Below are 18,226 nucleotides of genomic sequence, written 5' to 3'. Positions count from 1 at the left end.
AATCTATCTGTTTTAGAAAAAGAGTTTTGAGCCACCATATCAGTGGTGAGGCTGTCTTTGCAGATGGAAACATTTCCTTCTGTACCAAAGGAGACAATGATTATGCAGCCTTGGGACATGGACCTCCTCATACCCTACTTTAAAATCAGCAGCAGAAGCACAAGGTACCCTCATGGCTATGAGACACTGATTTTCCCAGAAGCAGCTGTAGTCACAGTCCAAGAGCTACCAACTATCCTCAAGAGCTCAGCTGGGGAAAGGGACACTCGCAGGCGCTGTTCATAGATAGCAAAGCCCACCAGGACCAGAACACTCATGTCCTGCTCAAAGCATTCATTTAGGATTTCATGTTCATGATGAAATTTTACTTTTGCTTTGAAATACTGTGTGTTCTCCTAGAATTCAATATCATCTAGTGACTTAACAAAAAACTGGGTGTTTTCTATGCTGAATTAATACAATAGGAACAAGTGGTAATAGTGATAAAATAAGAGAAAATTTTTTTGTTTTCCAGAAACTGAAGGCTTAAACTTAGAAAATGCAAAGGTTATGAGGTGACTTATATAATGATGATATATATTTTGCAAAATGCATGAGACTAAAATATCTCAAAAATAAGAAGCAGAGAAGTAGAAACTCTTGGAGTTGAGCACATGAGATTAGGAGTTCCTAAAACAGAGACATTCACAGGGTTGGGAGAAGAAGAGTTCAGTGTTTAATACTCATGCTCTTTGAGATGCTACTTTCCTTGCTTCCCCTAGAATGTGAGTCAGAGAGCTACATCATTTGTGAGGCCCAGTGCAAAAAATGAAAATAAGGCAACTTTGTTTAAAAAGTTATACCATAGAAATAGCAGAGCATTAAACCAAGCAAGAGGCCCTTGGAAGCAGGGGAACCTGTGTGGTCACAGGCCACATGTCTATGAAGACTCCCTAAGGCCTGGAGGTGTAACTCCATGGCAGAGTGCTTGTTTAGCATACATGAAGCCCTGGGTGCAATCCTCAGTAAAACACACACACACACACACACACACACACACACACACACATACACACACTCACAGAACTATGAAGAGTCCCCAGACACAAGAGACCACACTTTCCAGCTCTGTGGCCAAATCCCTGGCTAATGAAAGGAGAGCAGAACAGACTTTGAGATGAGACTGTGAAGCACCCCATGTGGTCTCCAGTATCTTCCTTCCCCTGCCACTAGAAGCAGGGAGCCCAGGGGGATCCATCAGTTCATCAGTCGGCACTGTCAGTACAGCTGTCCTAGAGTCACCTGGAGTAAGAAAGAAGCTCCAGCATATGAAGGCACTGAGATGTGGGGGTTGTTATTGGAGCGTTGGCTGAACATATCCTGAACAATATGTAGGGGAAACCCAGAAGCAGAGGGAGAAGCTTCAAACCTGAAAATTACTGCACAGGAAAGGAAATCAGATAATCAAGACTGCCATGATGATTCCCATGGATTAGTTTTTCCATCAATGAAGTAAAAGTTCAGAACTGACCTGTAGCTTGTTACGACTCTATAACTATACATAGTATGACTTCCCTTCAACTCATTTTTTTTAAAAAAAGGAAAAAAGGAAGACTTATCCTAAGAAGAAAGATTCTGTATTTTCCTCAGCTTGCCAATCTCTTGACCAACTTCAATCCTTGGCCCATCCATGATCCACCGGATGCCTCCAATACTTTCAAAAGCCAAGAGGAACGTACTCTTCTACGGGGTGGTATTCTTCTCTGTAGAAAGTACTTTCTCAGACAGACTTTAATTTGTCACCATAATTTGATATTGATTTTGGTATCCCCAAAACTCCAGTTGATATTATAAGAGTCGCACTGCTTTAACATCACTGAGACAGGTCACTTTGTCATTGTTTCTCTGTGATATCACTTGGCTATCACATTCCCTTCAGAGCTGTTCCTCATTGCTTTCAAACACAGGATTGCTGTAGGACACCCCCCTGCCACGCCCAGGCATATCAGAGTAGGAGATTTGGTTTAGCGGGGGCCAGCTGGAATCATTCGCCAAGTTCCTCTGCCATATTCGATACTGGCTTTTTGATTGATAGCCAACACATTTTTTGATTGCCATCCACAGAGCTGGGTTTTCAATAATGGCCTCCTGCAAAATAAAAGTTTCTGTTTACAATCAGAGGTCAGGGTCTCTGAGGCTAAAGCACGTCACAGACCATAATAAGGCATTGTTGTTACTGCTGCTCAGATTCAACTTAACAAAGAACTTGAGCCTAACAAACGTAAGGAGGTTTCATGAGAATAGTCTTGGTTTCTCAAACTTTACTACTTAAGTAATTTTTCTGGGAAGAAAGAACATATACTTTCTAGAACCTGGAAACCAAGCCCAAAGTGACCTGCCTGAAAGATAGACTTATTTTGAGTCTCACATCTAAATTAAATTTCAAATTACTCAATGTGCTATCTATATTTCTCTGGTACAGCCTGGCATATCATGCCTCGTCATGAATAGAGGTTGTTGAAATTAGAATACAAGCCTCAGTCTTGAAGTTGGACAGATCTGGATTCAGGTCCCAGCTCTAACAATTTCTGTGGGCAAATTAATTACCCTATCCAAGTCTCAGTGGTTAGAAGTAATAATCCCCTGCTTATGTTGATTTTAGGATACATAATTCTCCTTACAATGCAGGGCCAAGCATGGCATACCTCCCACCCTGTCCCCACCCTTCTTAACTACTCCTTTAACAAATGGCTGTGCACTGTGGCCCTGTCTACACATGCCTCTCTAGAAGCTTGTGGTCTAATGATATCTTATTTCATGAGAGACTGAGCCTTGAACAGAGACCACAGTATAACTTATAATGTTGAGTGCATAATAGGTTAGTGTATTAATTTTCCACTTTTATCATATTTGGTCACAAAAGTTGAGCATCGTAGATGTTACCATGAAAGAAGTGAGAAAATATGAGAACCCAAGTTGTCCCATAAAATTAGACATGATTTTTATGTCCACCATGTATCTTTGCTAAATTGAAAGAATTAACTGTATGGGATTCTACAAGGAACTTTGCCAAAGACAGTGATTTTCCTAAAATTCACCCATCTTTGCTGTTTTAAGTCTTATTACCCAATGAAGAATAGATGGGCACTCATCTCTTTCCTCTAAAAGAGATCATCTTCTGGAGGCTATGGAAGACCCACGTAGCCTTCATCTGCTTCGTGCAAACCTCAGGGCTCAGCCAGCAAGACTTGTTATTCTACTGTCCACAGCAGGGTTTTGTCCTCATTTAACAAGAGAACTATAGTTCTCGGTAGAGCTGGGATAAGGCAGGAACATGAGCATCAACTCGCAGCTTTTAAGTCTAATTTAACTCCAAGAAAACTTAGCAGGATTTCAAATTAAACCACACACACACACACACACACACACACACACACACACACACAGGAGAAAAACAGAGAGAGAGACAGAGAGAGAGAGAGAGAGATGGAGAAACTTTAGTGCTCTCCATTTTCCCTGGAGCTTTCCTCAGTTCTAAAAGTGCGATGACCTCTGTCACCTTGCTGCTCTGGAAAGGGACACTGAAGCACTGCAAGCTTATCTGGCCTGTCACTCTACATTATAAATTAAATGCACAGCTAGAAAAAAAAAAAGGAAAGTCTGAATAAGACACTGTTTCTTTTTTTTCTTTTTTTTTAATTTTCATTTTTTTATTGATTGTTCAAAACATTACAGAGCTCATGATATATCATCTTTCATACATTTGACTTAATTGGGTTTTGAACTCCCCAAATACAAATTGCAGACTCACTTCTGTTACATACTCACATTTTTACATAATGGCATATTAGTGACTGTTGTATTCTGCTACCTTTCCTATCCCCTACTATCCCCCCTCCCCTCCCCTCCAATCTTCCTCTCTGCCTCCTCTGCTGTTGTTCAATTCTCTCCCTTTTCCCCCCTCCCCCTTGCCCCTCATAACCTCTTATAATTGTGTGTACCATTGAAGGTCTCCTACCATTTCCATATGCTTTCCCTTCTCTCTCCCTTTCTCTCCCCCCATTCGTCTTTGTTTACTGTTAGTCTTTTCCTCATGCTCTTCCTTCCTGTTCTGTTCTTAGTGGCTCTCTTTATATCAAAGAAGACATTTGACATTTGTTTTTTAGGGCTTGGCTAGCTTCACTTAGCATAATCTGCTCTAAGACACTGTTTCTTAAAAAAAAAAAAAAACAAAAAAAAACACAAAGCCACCCTCAGCAAAAGCGAGGCACTAAGCAACTCAGTGAGACCCTGTCTCTAAATAAAATACAAAATAGGGCTGGGGATGAGGCTCAGTAGTTGAGTGCCCCTGAGTTCAATCCCTGGTATCCACCCGCCACAAAAAGTAATAATAATAATATAAATAAATAAATAAACTTCACCACATGAGCTTTTCAGACTGGCTACAATGTAATCCATGTGCTATATATTTACACACAAATACACACACCTAATTTAAAAAGTGGAGATGACTAATGCTGTCCGTATTAGCTCTTACATCTTCTCAGCAGGAGGAAAGGGAAATAGTAAGGTCCTGTTGAAACCTGTTTGTTTTCTGAACTGCTCTAAGATTAGGGTTACAACAAGGGTTAGGATTGGGGTTGGAGCTAGACCTCAGCAAAGCAAGCAATACTGAGGGTGTGTAAAAGGAGGCCAGCCATCTTTCATGCCTGCCCCTTAAAAATTCTCTCTGGAACATCAGTGCTACAGACTGACCAGGCAGTATGTGGTGGGTACAGCTCATCCCAGGAATCCTTAGCATCTCTGACACACAATACCCAGAGCCATTTACCTACACAAGGCAGGAAAACTTAGTATCCATAATTCTCAGTTGCAACTGTCTTCACCAAAGTCCCAAGTGGTTTTGGTTATCCCTGAGTACCTGCTGACCTCAAGGAAATCAGGCAACTCTGAGCATCTGGAGATGGAGTGGAGGCACCTGGATTGGGATCTACTACCCTTCGATGTTGCTTTTCAATTTAGCAGCTACTGCGAACTAAATATTCATGTACACATCTGTATTTCTCACTCAACATGAGAAACAAAGAAGAAACTTTACCTTTCATGAGCATCAAACTTTTACCCTTTCTATTTGCTAGGGGTATGGGGAGCTTCTTAAATTTAATAATTGAATAAACTTTAATTTAGCCCCTAGTGGAATAAAGCAGAGTTTTGGGTGCAGTAGCTACGAACAGGAGTCCTTGCCAGCAGAGTCTAAGGGCAGGTGAGAGAAGAAATGAACGTGCAGATAATTATAGCACTAGACCTCTTTCTCCTAGCAGATGGTGTGGCATAGTGCCGGAGGACATTGGCACACAATCAGCAAATACTCGTGAGAAGAATTGAAAGATGAAAGGAATGATTAAAGGATTGGTAGATACAAAGTAAGAAATGGTAAGTGCATAAGAGATAAGGTAATAATTATGGCTTATATTTTCAAACCCCTACTATGTGCTTTTCACCATTCACATTTCAGGCTTCGGTACCCTATGAGGTAAGGTGTTATTATTGGCTCCATTTTATAGAGGGGAAACAAATGTGAAGAAGTGGAGTAAATTGCCCCAAGTCAGACAGCAAGAAAGTCTGGGAGGCAGAATTCATCTGGGAAGTAGACTACCCTGAGCAGCTGTTCACTACAGGTATGCTGACAGGAGAAGGGTTTCCTGGCAGATTAGGGGAGATGTTGACACTTGACCATCCTATGGCCCACTCCCTCCCAGCTCTTCCCTGCCCACCTGAAACAAACAAACAAAAACTGTCCAAAAATCAGTCTGGCTGGGCACAGTGGTGCACACCTGTAATCCCAGCTGCTCAGGAAGGAGGGTGGTGAGTTCAAAGCCAGCTTCAGCAAAAGTGAGGTGAGCAACTGGATGAGACCCTGTCTCTAAATAAAATACAAAACAGGGATGGGGATGTGGCTCAGGCTCAGTGGCAGAGTGCCCTAAGTTCAATGAAGAAGAAGAAGAAGAAGAAGGAGAAGGAGAAGGAGAAGGAGAAGGAGAAGGAGAAGGAGAAGGAGAAGGAGAAGGAGAAGGAGAAGAAGAAGAAGAAGAAGAAGAAGAAGAAGAAGAAGAAGAAGAAGAAGAAGAAGAAGAAGAAGAAGAAGGAGAAAAGGAAGGAAGGAAGAAAGAAAGAAAGAAAGAAAGAAAGAAAGAAAGAAAGAAAGAAAGAAAGAAAGAAAGAAAGAGAAAGAAAGAAAGAAAGAAAGAAAGAAAGAAAGAAAGAAAGAAAGAAAGAAAGAAAGAAAGAAAGAAAGAAAATAAAAGGTCTGAGGCAATCTGTCTAATTTTTTGGCACAGAGTACCTTTCCCAGAATCCTTTTCTAGTCAGGACAATGATGCACTTTAACCAATGACGCCCACATGAAGTCCACTGATGGGCTGCAGAAAACTTTTATTGACTGATTTTAAAAATTTGGATTTGAGTGATAAAAAGCTTGCTGGTGCCTCTCCTTCCATGATGAAAACAGATACATCATACAACTCTGTGGGAGCTCTATGGGCAGTGACATCCAAGGTTGTAGGAGAGAAAGATCAAAGAATGCAGATCCCTAACCATACCAAGTCCTGGAGCCACCTACCTCCACCCTTCTGGTTAAGTCAATAAATATCTTTACTGTTCAAGCTACCACTATTTGAATTTTATTGTTTTTCTAACAGATTAAGAGATCAGGAAAGATTCATGAGGAGGGCGGTACTTCAGTTGTATCATAGAGCATGAAATAGAGCTTCAGTGTGCAAACTTGGGGAAACATATACCAGACGGAGGAAACCCTGTGAGCATGGATAAGGACAAGATATACACACAAGATTTTCCTTTAAAGGGGAGGACCATCCTTCTATAACTCAGTTTGAGGATACCCATGGGGTTTGTTCTCTCATCTTAATTTGGTTGCTTTGGAGACTACAGGGTTTAGCATAATGCTTCTTAAACTGTGGTCAGGCCACATCAGAAGCACCTGGCAGCCTGTCAGAAATGCAAGCACTAATGTTTACGCCTACTCTAGACCTACTGAATCAGACAGCCTGGGGGTTTGCCAAGCCTTCCAGGTGTTCTGGGTGCACACTCAAGTTTGAGAAACTCTGTCTTAGCATATAGGGAGAAGCTCTGATGCTCTGATTCAATGCCCTATTCTGCCACCAGCCACTCTGCAGACTTTGCATGCTAAGGAAGGTTTATTGAGCTCCTACCTTTACAACACCCCAGGGAAGTCAGGCTGAAAGGTGTTCATAATGATGAATACCTGATTTGTTGGGACAATCTAGTTTTATAATTTGGAGAATGAATAGAGACAGGTGGAATCCTTTATCTCACTTCTTCGTGGAGACATTTTAGGAGGCACCCCCTGTCCAACAGCAAGCTTTAAAGAAGTGAGTTCTATCTAACAGCCCTAAAGGAAGAGATACTGAACTATGTAGAAATAAAAAGGGGATCCTCAGTTCATTTCAATGAGGACAAGGGGCAAATGAAAGCTGCAGAATAAAAGCTGGAAAAGCTGACTATGCATCTCATTTCCTATCTGTAAAGTAAAACTGATACAAGCCATTAAGTGAAAGAAGCCAGATACAAAAAGCAGCATACTGGATGATGTCATTTATGTGAAATGTCCAGAACAGACAAACCCATAGAGACAAAACGGAGATTAGTGGTTGCCAGGGGGGACAAAAGAGGTGAGTGGGGAAATGAAGAGTGCACACGTGTTTGCACATGCGTGCACGCACACACATACACACACACACACACACACACACAGTGATTATCAGGCCATGAGGGCACTTACCTCCACAATAAGGGACACAAAAAAATTGGAGCTGAGCATGATGAGGATGTAGACCCTCCACAGGACAGGTGTGCAGAGCAGCTGGGAGGGGGTGATGAAGCACAGTTAGTCTAAGAACAAATACATTTTCACCTGAAAAGTCTTCAAATTCACCATGTATATTTTCACAGGTTACAAACCACATAAGTAATATGTATATACCAATTTATGAATGTATGTAGGAATGAGTATTACATACACACATATAAAGAATTTCTGTGCATATATACATAGAAAAAGTGTGGAAGGCTTGTATTCAATGATTCCAACAATTTGATGATGATTATTATTGTTTTATTCTTCTTTCTTTTCTCTGTAATGTATAAATTACCTAAAATAACTTTGCTCAGATGGCAATAAAAATAGATAATAATCAAAACTTTTTTCTGCCTGCTTTGTTTTAAGAGGAAACACAGGAACAAGGCTGTACAAGCAGCGGGTACTTATGTCACACCTCCACTTTGGACAGCATTATCCTCTTCCCTCTGGTGCCATCTGTCCTTAGTCAAATCCTGCTTTTGAGCACTGGGTTGGGGCTTCAGCCTAAAGACCTGTGCCTGCAGCTGCATGGGCTGTGTCCTCAAAGGGAACTTGACAAAGGAGCAATTGGAGCTGAAGTCAAGATTATCACTACCTGTCTCTTTACACACTTCTTCAGTGTCTTCCCTAACTCCTTCCCACACTGTGTCTGACATATATGGATGTGTGCTGAATGAATGAACTAACTGATAAATGGATGGATGAGTGGGTGGAAGGATGAAGAATACCCAGCAGTCCTGAACCTTGCCTCAGACACTGGTGGGGGTAAAAGCTGATGCAGCTCTATAGAGAACAGAGCTCTCAGAATTAAAAATTAAAATACATTTCTAGGAATTTATCCCAGAGATATCTTTGTACAATGGGTGAAATTATATATGTGCAATGTTATGTTATTGTATCTTTGTTTGTAATAGTGTAAAATTGGAAATCATCTAAATGTCGATTAATAGGGGACTACATATAAATTATGGTATATGTCTAACATGTGCCATATAATAAAATACAGTATATATATATATATATATATATATATATATATATGTGTGTGTGTGTGTGTGTGTGTGTGTGTGTGTGTGTGTGTGTATGTTTATAAAATAATATTATGTTTTCAGTAAATGTAATGAGGATTTATGTCCTGGTACGAAACAATTACCAAAATACACAGTGGCATGAAAGAAGTGAGGTGTAAGTTATAGCAGCTATGAAGATGTTCTGTTCAGATCTCCTGCAGTTAGAAAAATGAATAATGGATGCCCCAACTAGTATGCTCAGAATGCAACACTACATCCACCTGAAAGCCATATTTCTCATGGGCTGCTCATGGCCCATAAATGTGGATGACATAGATCCTCATGAGACTTGATCCTGTGAGATTCCAGATACTCCTGACAGGCTATTTTGGCTCCACTTCCTTGGGACTGCACTGCAGGCTCAGTCTGCTCAGGCAGCCTCCATCCTTCCATCTCTCCTTCACAGGGTCAGGCCCACAGAGCAGAGTGATGCCTCTCCCCACCTCCCCTGGCTTCCTACTCTTTCCCCCACAGGCAGCTCCTCCAATAAATAAATCTCTTACAATTATCACTGCCCCCACCTTGATATCTACATCTCAGAATAATGAATAAATATAATAGTTTGCTACTATTTATGTAAAAACGTAGATGATACACACATAAGAAATATATACATATACTTCTGTACATATGTATAAAATAAGTGTGAAGTTATATAACATAAACTGGTCATTGGTTGCCACCAGAGGGGAGGTAGGATGGGAGAGAGATTTCACTATATTATAATTTTCGAATTTTAAACCATGTGAATGTACTCCCTATTTAAAATAATTATTTTTTAAAAAAGAGAAGTATCTAGGTTGCAAAACAGTATGATTCCATTTAAGATAAAATAAATTTCATAAATTAGTCAATGCACATTTATAATACATGAATTTTGAAGGATAGAAGGATATAGTGAATAATATTATAATTCTCCTTGTCTGCATATTCTAAATCTTCTTTAATTAACTCATATGTTTATGAAATAAAAAGAAACACAATTATTTTCAGAGTGAACAATAATTCTTGGAGGGATCCTCTGGTCAGCCTGGCGATGACTCCACATAGGTTCCCTCCAACCAAATAGGTTCCCGGCTTTGTTACAGCAGGTGTCCAGTCTTTCTGGGTGTCTTCCTATACTTAAGAGTGTGCTTAAACCAACATGGCTAAGCCTTAACTTCTGCAGGATTAGGAAGGTTAGCTTATGGATAAAGTCTATGTATTTCTACAAGTCGTTATTCTAGTTAATGAAGACATTTGACAATGGTAACACTGCTAACCAAAATAACACAATTTTAAAGATGAAGAAACTAAGATAGACATTTTGTTAGTATGTCAAAGTCACCATGAGCTCATGAAGGTGTGCTGGTTTTGCATGCACTGTATGTCCAAAGTGCTTGTCTGAATTTAGCAACCTAATATATGCTGATCAGTTAGTCATTCCTTCGTCATTTTGTGCTTTTTGCTGAATAAGGCACTGGTAATACAATAACTAAGAGGATATGATATTGGCCCTGTTAAAACTAATCTTCAACACAGAGAGGCAAGCAAAGCACTAGGTTAAAATATACACCACACTATGTTTAAAAAGCTCAGTTCCTTTATCCAGCACTTCTGAGTGTATTTACTGATGTAAAGAACATTTAGCAATGATTACATCTGAATTCAAAAGTGGAATAGACTGGAGGAATCAAAATACTTGCTTTTTCCTTGTTTGAGTAGGTAAAACTGTGGTTTATCTTAGGGTTTCAAAGGTGTCCCAATATTATAAAATGTAAGAGAGTGCATGAGATAGAATTGAGCTCTTTGAGTAAGTTTTCATACACTAAGTGTGAACATACAGAAAAATGTGTTTTTAAAGGGGGGAAAATGTAAATACAGATTTGAGAATCAATCTAAAAATTGTTGCAGGCAAACTGTTTTAAACAGCTTTAAAACAGAAGCACTTAGAAGAAAATTCTCTTCATATTTGAGAGAAAATGTATAAATAGATTTATTCTATTCTTACAGGGGATCTTTTAAAAGAAAAATTCTCAAAACTTTTCAAAGGCTGCCTTTATTCTCAGGAAATCCAGACTAGATAGAATTATTTTTTCCTGATCAGCTTAAATTTAAAAGTAGGTTTAAATTCAGCATTTTAAAACTCTGCCATTCCAAAATTATATAATTGGTGTTAAGAATCCATGTCAATCATGTGCAACCGCAAGAATAAGATCCTAATAAAATAAGTTACACTCCATGTATGTATAATACACTCTATTGTCATGAATGTCTAAGAAAGACAAATAAAACAAAAATCCATGTCAATTGCAATTGCGACCTGATTTTTAAAGTCAGGGTGTAACAAAACTATAAAACATCATCATATCCCCAGAGATAAGACTTACATCCAAACTCCTATACAATTCTGGAATATCAGCAAATAGAATGAATATACACACGCACAGCTGTATAATCAGCACAAGGACAAATATATCTGAGGAAATAAGAACACAAGCTATCATTTTGAGAAATCAGAGTATGAAGTGTCACATTTATTGACAGACATACTCTAGATTAGCATTAAATTTACTTGATTTCTACATCAAACACAGCATAATAGATGGCAAGCACTCATTTCTATGCAATGGGACTCACATCTGTAATTTTCAAGCATGTCCTTGAGGCAAGTGGTAATTTCCACATGCATATTATAAGTTTCAATTAATAAAAATGGTAAATATCTAGAGACAGAACATTGACAGAATACATTTTCAATAAATGCTGTGAAGACATTCAAGTATCTGGCTCTCTATAATACAACTCATCTGTCTTGATTTTTTTCTGGAAAGGAAAGGAGGGCTGTAAATAAAAATATTTTTAAATTGCAATTATATAGAGGTCAGCATTCACTGATTCTTCAGCCTAAGAAAGAGAAAGACAAAATAATTTTCCTTGAATAAATATATTTTTATAAGGATACTGATTCTTCAACTTGTGCTTCTCAATCTCCCCAGTTGGAGGGGAAGGGCTTATATACATATTAATGACCCAGAGACTAAATAGTAACCCACTGCCCCTCCTGACATACCTCCTCTACTCAAATGTAAGAAGACAAGAGGTATTTCAGCAGAGAGCCTCCTCAATCCTCTTTACAGGTTTCTCCAACCCAATGCCACATAATAGCGTTCTGACCACTATCTTCATGACAGAAGACTGGTTCCAACTGACCCCTCTTCCCACCTACCAGAATGAATTCTGACAAGTAAGGAAATAAATCAATCTTCCCCAATTTGGAGTGATCCCCCAAAAAGACACCTAAAAACATCAGGTGAAGGAAAAAGATGGGGAGGGAAGCCTCCAATCTAATGCAGCTTTAAAGTAAGGAGCAAGAACCCCAGGGGTAAGGCTGCACACGGTGCTTTACAGAGCTCTAGAGTGGGATTTAAGAGACATAAGGTGAGTCCACTTAGCTGTTTCTTGTGTGGCCTGAGCATTTCTATTCTCTCTTATGACCCTTCACCTCTGATCCCATACAACTTTACTCACAGTTTGTATAGGTGGGCTGCCTGAATGGTTTTCCTTTAGAGAATATAAAAGCCACAATGATACAGTTGATTGTTCCCAAGAACCATATAGTAGTATTCTCAAAACTTGTAAAGGCACTATTACTTCCAACTTTTTCAGGAGCTGTTGGAGAAATGTTTAACTTGGAGATGCTTTGATTTTGCACTGTGCAGGCACTGAAAGAGAACAAAAACAGATAATGAAGTAAGGTGACAAGCCCTAGGGAGCACTTGTAATCCATGAAACTCCATGACAGACAATGTCCAGAGCAGGCACTCAGCACTTCTATAATTGTTTATGCTTGGTTAAATAATTAGAAGAAATAAACTCACAATGATAGACCTACATGTTGGAAGGATGGATTGATTGATGGATGGATGGTTAGATAGATTGATCGATCAATAGATGATAGATTCAACTGGCTATTTATTCATCAAATTGTGCACCCACTGTGTAGATTAAAAGTACACAGGAAAGAGATGAGAAAGTCATGATTCTTCTATTGAGTGGCTTAAGATCTCTGATCATTTATAAGTCAGTTGACCATATAATTTATCATTGAACAGGGAAAGTTTTGAAAGCAAAAATTTTAATAATTTCACTGTGACATGAAGTAACGGTGGGCAGCTTAAATGGAGGCAGACTGAGCAAACTATGCTCTATGGCCATTCAGATGGTAATATTTGTATTATCACACAGTATAGAGAAGAGACAATGAATGATACCATCAAACTTTGCTACAGAGAAGAAACAACTGCTAGAAATTTACCCAAAGTACTTAAGGGAGGCAAGATCATTGGTAGGTTGAAAACTCATTCAGATTATGTTTGACAGAAATTAGAATGTGAGAAGCTGGAATTGAGGCTGTGATCATACCTGTGCAATTCCATAGAATACCAAGGCTGTTTCTGAACCAGGATGAAGCCAACAATATGCATGGCCAGGCTGAGAAGAATGTTGAGAATGACAGAAAGCAGCAGAGGTGGGGAGATCAGCCGTCCTGCAGGTCTGAAGGGCACCAGCTTGGGGTAGGCACCATTCAGATTCACTACAAAATAAAGCCAAGTTTTATACTTATGAGCGCAGGAGAATGCTGTATTCTTGATGAGAAGGATGGAGTGACTTCTTTGGCCCACACAGGTGAGTAAATGAACAAACTGAACGACAAGTGTGTGTTCCCTCACAAACTGAGGGAACAAAGCAATGAATAGATTCAAATTCAAGTCAGACGAGAAATTCTTAAAAGAGCAAGATGACATTGTTTTGCCTATTAAGTAGGCAAAGGCTATTTATTAAATTATAGGTAAGGGAGGGATGAAGTACACCTTCTCAGGAAGTGCTTGTGGGAACACAAATTGATGCCAAAGTTTTGCAGAGCCATTTGGCAATAAATAAGAAAAGATAGGAAAATGTTCATGACTTTTAACATAGTGACTCCACTTCTGGAAATTCATTCTACGTTAAAAGAAAATAATTTTTAAAAAATGTGGAAAGAGGCTCATCACAGTATCATCTACAGTAAATTGTGGTACATCTATACAATGGAGCAACACACAGTGACTATAAGTAATGTTCTAAAATATTTAGTAACAAATGAGGAATGACACCAGCAAAATGTTGGAGTAGGCAGCTCCAAGCTCCCATCTTTCCAGAAAAACAAAATATTAACTTAGAAACTTTCAGAACCAACTTTGCCAGAACTCTGAAAAGCAATAAATTTATAGCAATAAGGAAAACACTAATGAATTAAGAAAAAGGCAACTTTAAAATAGTGAGGCAATTTTGTGGCATTTTTTTTCTTGCATGTGCCTCATTCCCTTATCAGCTCAGGGGCCATCTGAAGATACTAACTAACCCTGGGTCCTCAATGTGGTTCTCTGGTCCCTGGTTACAGAGGGGGCACAGCAGACTTCTTCCCAAATTCTTATGTATGTCTGTCCTACCTGTCTGGAAGCTACCTGAAGAATAGATTGATGCAAGGCACTCACCTCCATTTCATCTAGTGAGGAACTCACTCAGGCAAAAAGAAGGATACATTGTTTGTAAACACTATACACTAACAATCCAGAGTTGCCTGGAGCAAAAGATTACAGTTGAAATATACAATGCTCACTTAAAACAGGAAGGAAGGGCTAAGAAAACTTTCTTTGAGAAACCAGGGTATTTATAAGTGCCCCCCAAAAGTATTTGAATGTATCACAAAATATAGAAAGCCACGTATCATGGATAGGGGGCATGCTCAGAGAAGACATTAGACGTTCAGCTCTTCATGATCTCTGGACGCAGTGCAAACCTGGCTACATGATGAATAAGCACGCCAGCACAAAACCAATATGAAAAAGCCAGGAAATGTGTTTTTGTTTGTTTATTTTTTTTAACTCCTAGAGGTCAAGGAAAAATCTATCAAAATACTAGCTAAACAAAAGCTAAAGGAACAAAGATTTCAGTGGCTACACATGACACCTGATATTGTCTTCACAGAAATAGTCTAGGAAAGTCACTAAATAAATGGACTATTACAACTTTCAACAGATAGCAAAAACAAAAAATATCAAACCCTAGGGAGTGAGGAAAATCTGCTTTCTAATATTATTCAAAGAACAAAATAGGTTGAGGGAAATCATCCCTCAATGTATGTGAAGAAAGACATATATTAGACTTATGAGGCAAAAACTTTATTATTATTAGGTACTGGGGATTGAATCCAGGGGTGCTTTACCACTGAGCTACATCCCCAACCCTTTTTCACTTTGAGATAGGGTCTTGCTAAGTTGCTTAGGGCTTTGCAGAGTTGCTGATGCTGACTTCGAACTTGCCATCCTCCAGCCTCAGCCTTCCAAGTTGCTGGGATTATAGGCATATACTACCACCCAGCTTAGACAAACACATTATTACAACTGTCTTAAATATGTCTCAAAGAACAAAAGGCGAGTTATACTCCAAGATGGCGGCGGGGAATGAGTGAGCCGCTCTGTGCTCCGCGCCACCGCCACCTCAGCGTATGTTGCAGCTTCTTAAAAGAAGAAGTAAAGATCATTAAAGGAGATCTGTCGACAAGGATTCAGCTCCGTGTCAAGAAAAGGGCCTAGATGGAGTGAATCCGCCACGACTTCAGCTCGAGCAGTAAGGCTGCAGCCCCCGAGCTGCCGGGCTCCCTGGGCCCCTTCTCACTCCCCTCTCCGCCTCTCCGCTTCGCTTCTCCCCCGCCATCTCTCCTCCCACGCTCACTCCCTAAATCTAGATCTCAATCTCTTTCCCCCACCCCACCCGCTCTCTCGCGTGCCCAGTACCCGGCCCGCGCGGGCCCCGAGGCGCTGCCTCCCCTCCCCCAGCCCGCACCCCCTCCACGGGGGTCCCCAAGGCCACAGCTTTGCCGCCGCCGCCGCTGCAGCCACCGCCGCTGCCGCCACCGCTTTCCGCGGAGCACCTTAGAACAGACTCTTAACCGCGAGAGTGAGCTGCCGAGTAAAATGGAACAGCTGATAAGATGAGTGACAATTTAAAATCTAAATGATCCAACATGGCGGCGGACGCGGAGAGATCAAGTCTCTAACCCCTTCAGCTGCACGGGCATAGGGAGAAGTAAACTGTCAAAATACTGTTCGCTCAGGACCACTAGGCACGGTTGAGCTGAAGTGGACCCCGGGCGAACGGTCTAGCCTTCTCAGAACACACCGAGCCCGAATTGGCTGCATTCTAGCTCAGGTTCGCCTGCTTCATGTGCCTCAGCACTAATGATCCCGCTGAAATAACTAGTCGGCCTGCCTGAACTCAAAGAGGTAAAAGCCAACTGAGCACCACAGCCAGACCCAGGGAATCAGGAGTGACTCAGGACTAGCTGTGCAGAAATCCCAGCTATTGCTATCACCAGTGCTGACAACAGGTCCCTTGCACCAGCTATCAGGGGAGTTGCTGCTACCTGAGGGCAAACAAATTCGCTGGGGGCCCTCAGCCCCAAGCCCTACAAACTTAGGGTCTGAGGGAGGCAAACAGAAAGGGTGTGCCCAGGCACCCATGAAAACAGGGCTCCCAGGAGCAGCAGACCTGGCGTGTAGTCAGTATTGTGGTGAGTGTCACAGGTGAGCGGGGCCTGGCTTGAGGAACCACAAGAGAAGGCCCTAGGCACTCAGGATTAGAGACCCACACAGTCTGGGAAGAAGAGCTGAGGCACAGTGATTGGTTCCCACCTATCAAGAAGAAAAGCCTGGCCCAGTGGGCATAGCTCCACCAACTGGATGAGAAGTTAATCGAGCTAGATGACTGCATTTATTATTATTATTATTATTTTTTAATGATTATTATTAGTATTTTTTTTTATTTTCATTTTTGTTGTTGATGTAGTTGTTGTTCTTTAACGTTCCTATTAATGGTTTCAATTTTTTAAATTCTTTTTATTTTATTAGTATTACTATTATTTTTTAAACTTTAATTTCCATTTTTTTACTATCATTATAAAATTTTTTCTTTTTTTTTTCTTTTGTCTTCTCACTTCTTTCAATTTTCCTATTCCACCTTCCTTGAATTCTACCTGCCTACACTCATTCTCTTTAGTGACTTCTTCCCTCCCCTTCTAATATCTCTCCTCCCCAGTATCACACTAATTGGAGGAGGATCACAGCCACTACCTGCCCTGAAAGGGTGATTTTTCAACTATACAAGAGCAATATAATTAAATAGAGGGGGAAAATATCAAAGACACAACAATTTCACCAAGCAGAAAGAAACGCCAGCAGTATGAAACGACAAGGAAAGAAAGGACCACAGGCAATGCAGGTCAACTCAACTTTAGAAGAGGTAATAGCTGCAACAGATGGAATGTCAGATAGAGAGCTCAGGACATACATGCTTCAGATGATCTGGAGTCTCAAGGAAGACATGAGACAGCAAAATCAGACAATGAAAGATCATATTGACAAACAAATCCAGGAAGTAAAAGATCAATTTCACAGGGAGATAGAGGTAATAAAAAACAAACAAATAGAAATACTAGAGATGCAGGAAACAATAAACCAACTTAAAAACTCAATTGAGAATACTACCAGCAGAGTTGATCACTTAGAAGATAGAACATCAGACAATGAAGACAGAGTATTTCAACTTGAAAAGAACATAGATAGCTCAGCAAGTCTACTAAGAAACCATGAGCAGAACATTCAAGAGCTATGGGATAATATCAAAAGACCAAACTTAAGAGTCATTGGGATACAGGAAGGCACAGAGCTCCAAACCAAAGGATTAAGCAATCTATTCAGTGAAATAATACAAGAAAACTTCCCAGACTTGAAGAATGAGACAGAATCCCAAATCCTAGAAGCCTACAGGACGCCGAATGTGCAAAATCATAAGAGATCCACACCTAGACACATTATAATGAAGATGTCCAACATATAGAATAAGGAGAGAATTTTAAAAGCTACAAGGGAAAGGAAGCAGATTACATTTAGGGGTAAACCAATCAGGATAACAGCTGATCTCTCAACACAGACTCTAAAAGCTAGAAGATCCTGGAATAACATATTTCAAACGCTTAAAGAAAATGGATTCCAACCAAGAATCGTGTATCCGGCGAAATTAAGCTTCAGATTAGAAGATGAAATTAAAACCTTCCACGATAAACAAAAGTTAAAAGAATTTGCAGCTAGAAAACCATCTCTTCAAAAAATCCTTGGCAAAACATTACAGGAAGAGGAAATGGAAAATAACATTGATAACCAACAATGGGAGGTAGGACAGTAAAGGGGGGAAAGTAGTC

The 18,226-nt window shown here is 40.1% G+C and overlaps 1 protein-coding gene across 1 annotated transcript in view; it reads right to left on the bottom strand.

The window, feature by feature from the left end:
* Positions 1-1,914: 1,914 nt before the first annotated feature.
* Atp13a4 (ATPase 13A4) overlaps positions 1,915-18,226 on the bottom strand; it is a 95,954-nt gene continuing 79,642 nt past the window's right edge. The window contains exons 26-30 of the mRNA XM_077795541.1: positions 13,351-13,522; positions 12,457-12,650; positions 11,316-11,404; positions 7,799-7,879; positions 1,915-2,127 (exon numbers count right to left, since the gene is read on the bottom strand). Coding sequence (XP_077651667.1) covers positions 1,915-2,127; positions 7,799-7,879; positions 11,316-11,404; positions 12,457-12,650; positions 13,351-13,522 — 749 coding nt within the window. The remainder of the gene's footprint in view (positions 2,128-7,798; positions 7,880-11,315; positions 11,405-12,456; positions 12,651-13,350; positions 13,523-18,226) is intronic.

Source organism: Urocitellus parryii, chromosome 2 (assembly GCF_045843805.1).
Source record: "Urocitellus parryii isolate mUroPar1 chromosome 2, mUroPar1.hap1, whole genome shotgun sequence".
In the NCBI taxonomy this organism is placed as follows: Eukaryota; Metazoa; Chordata; class Mammalia; order Rodentia; family Sciuridae; genus Urocitellus; species Urocitellus parryii.
Note: the sequence above shows the minus strand (reverse complement) of the source record. Positions and strands in the feature narration are given on the sequence as shown.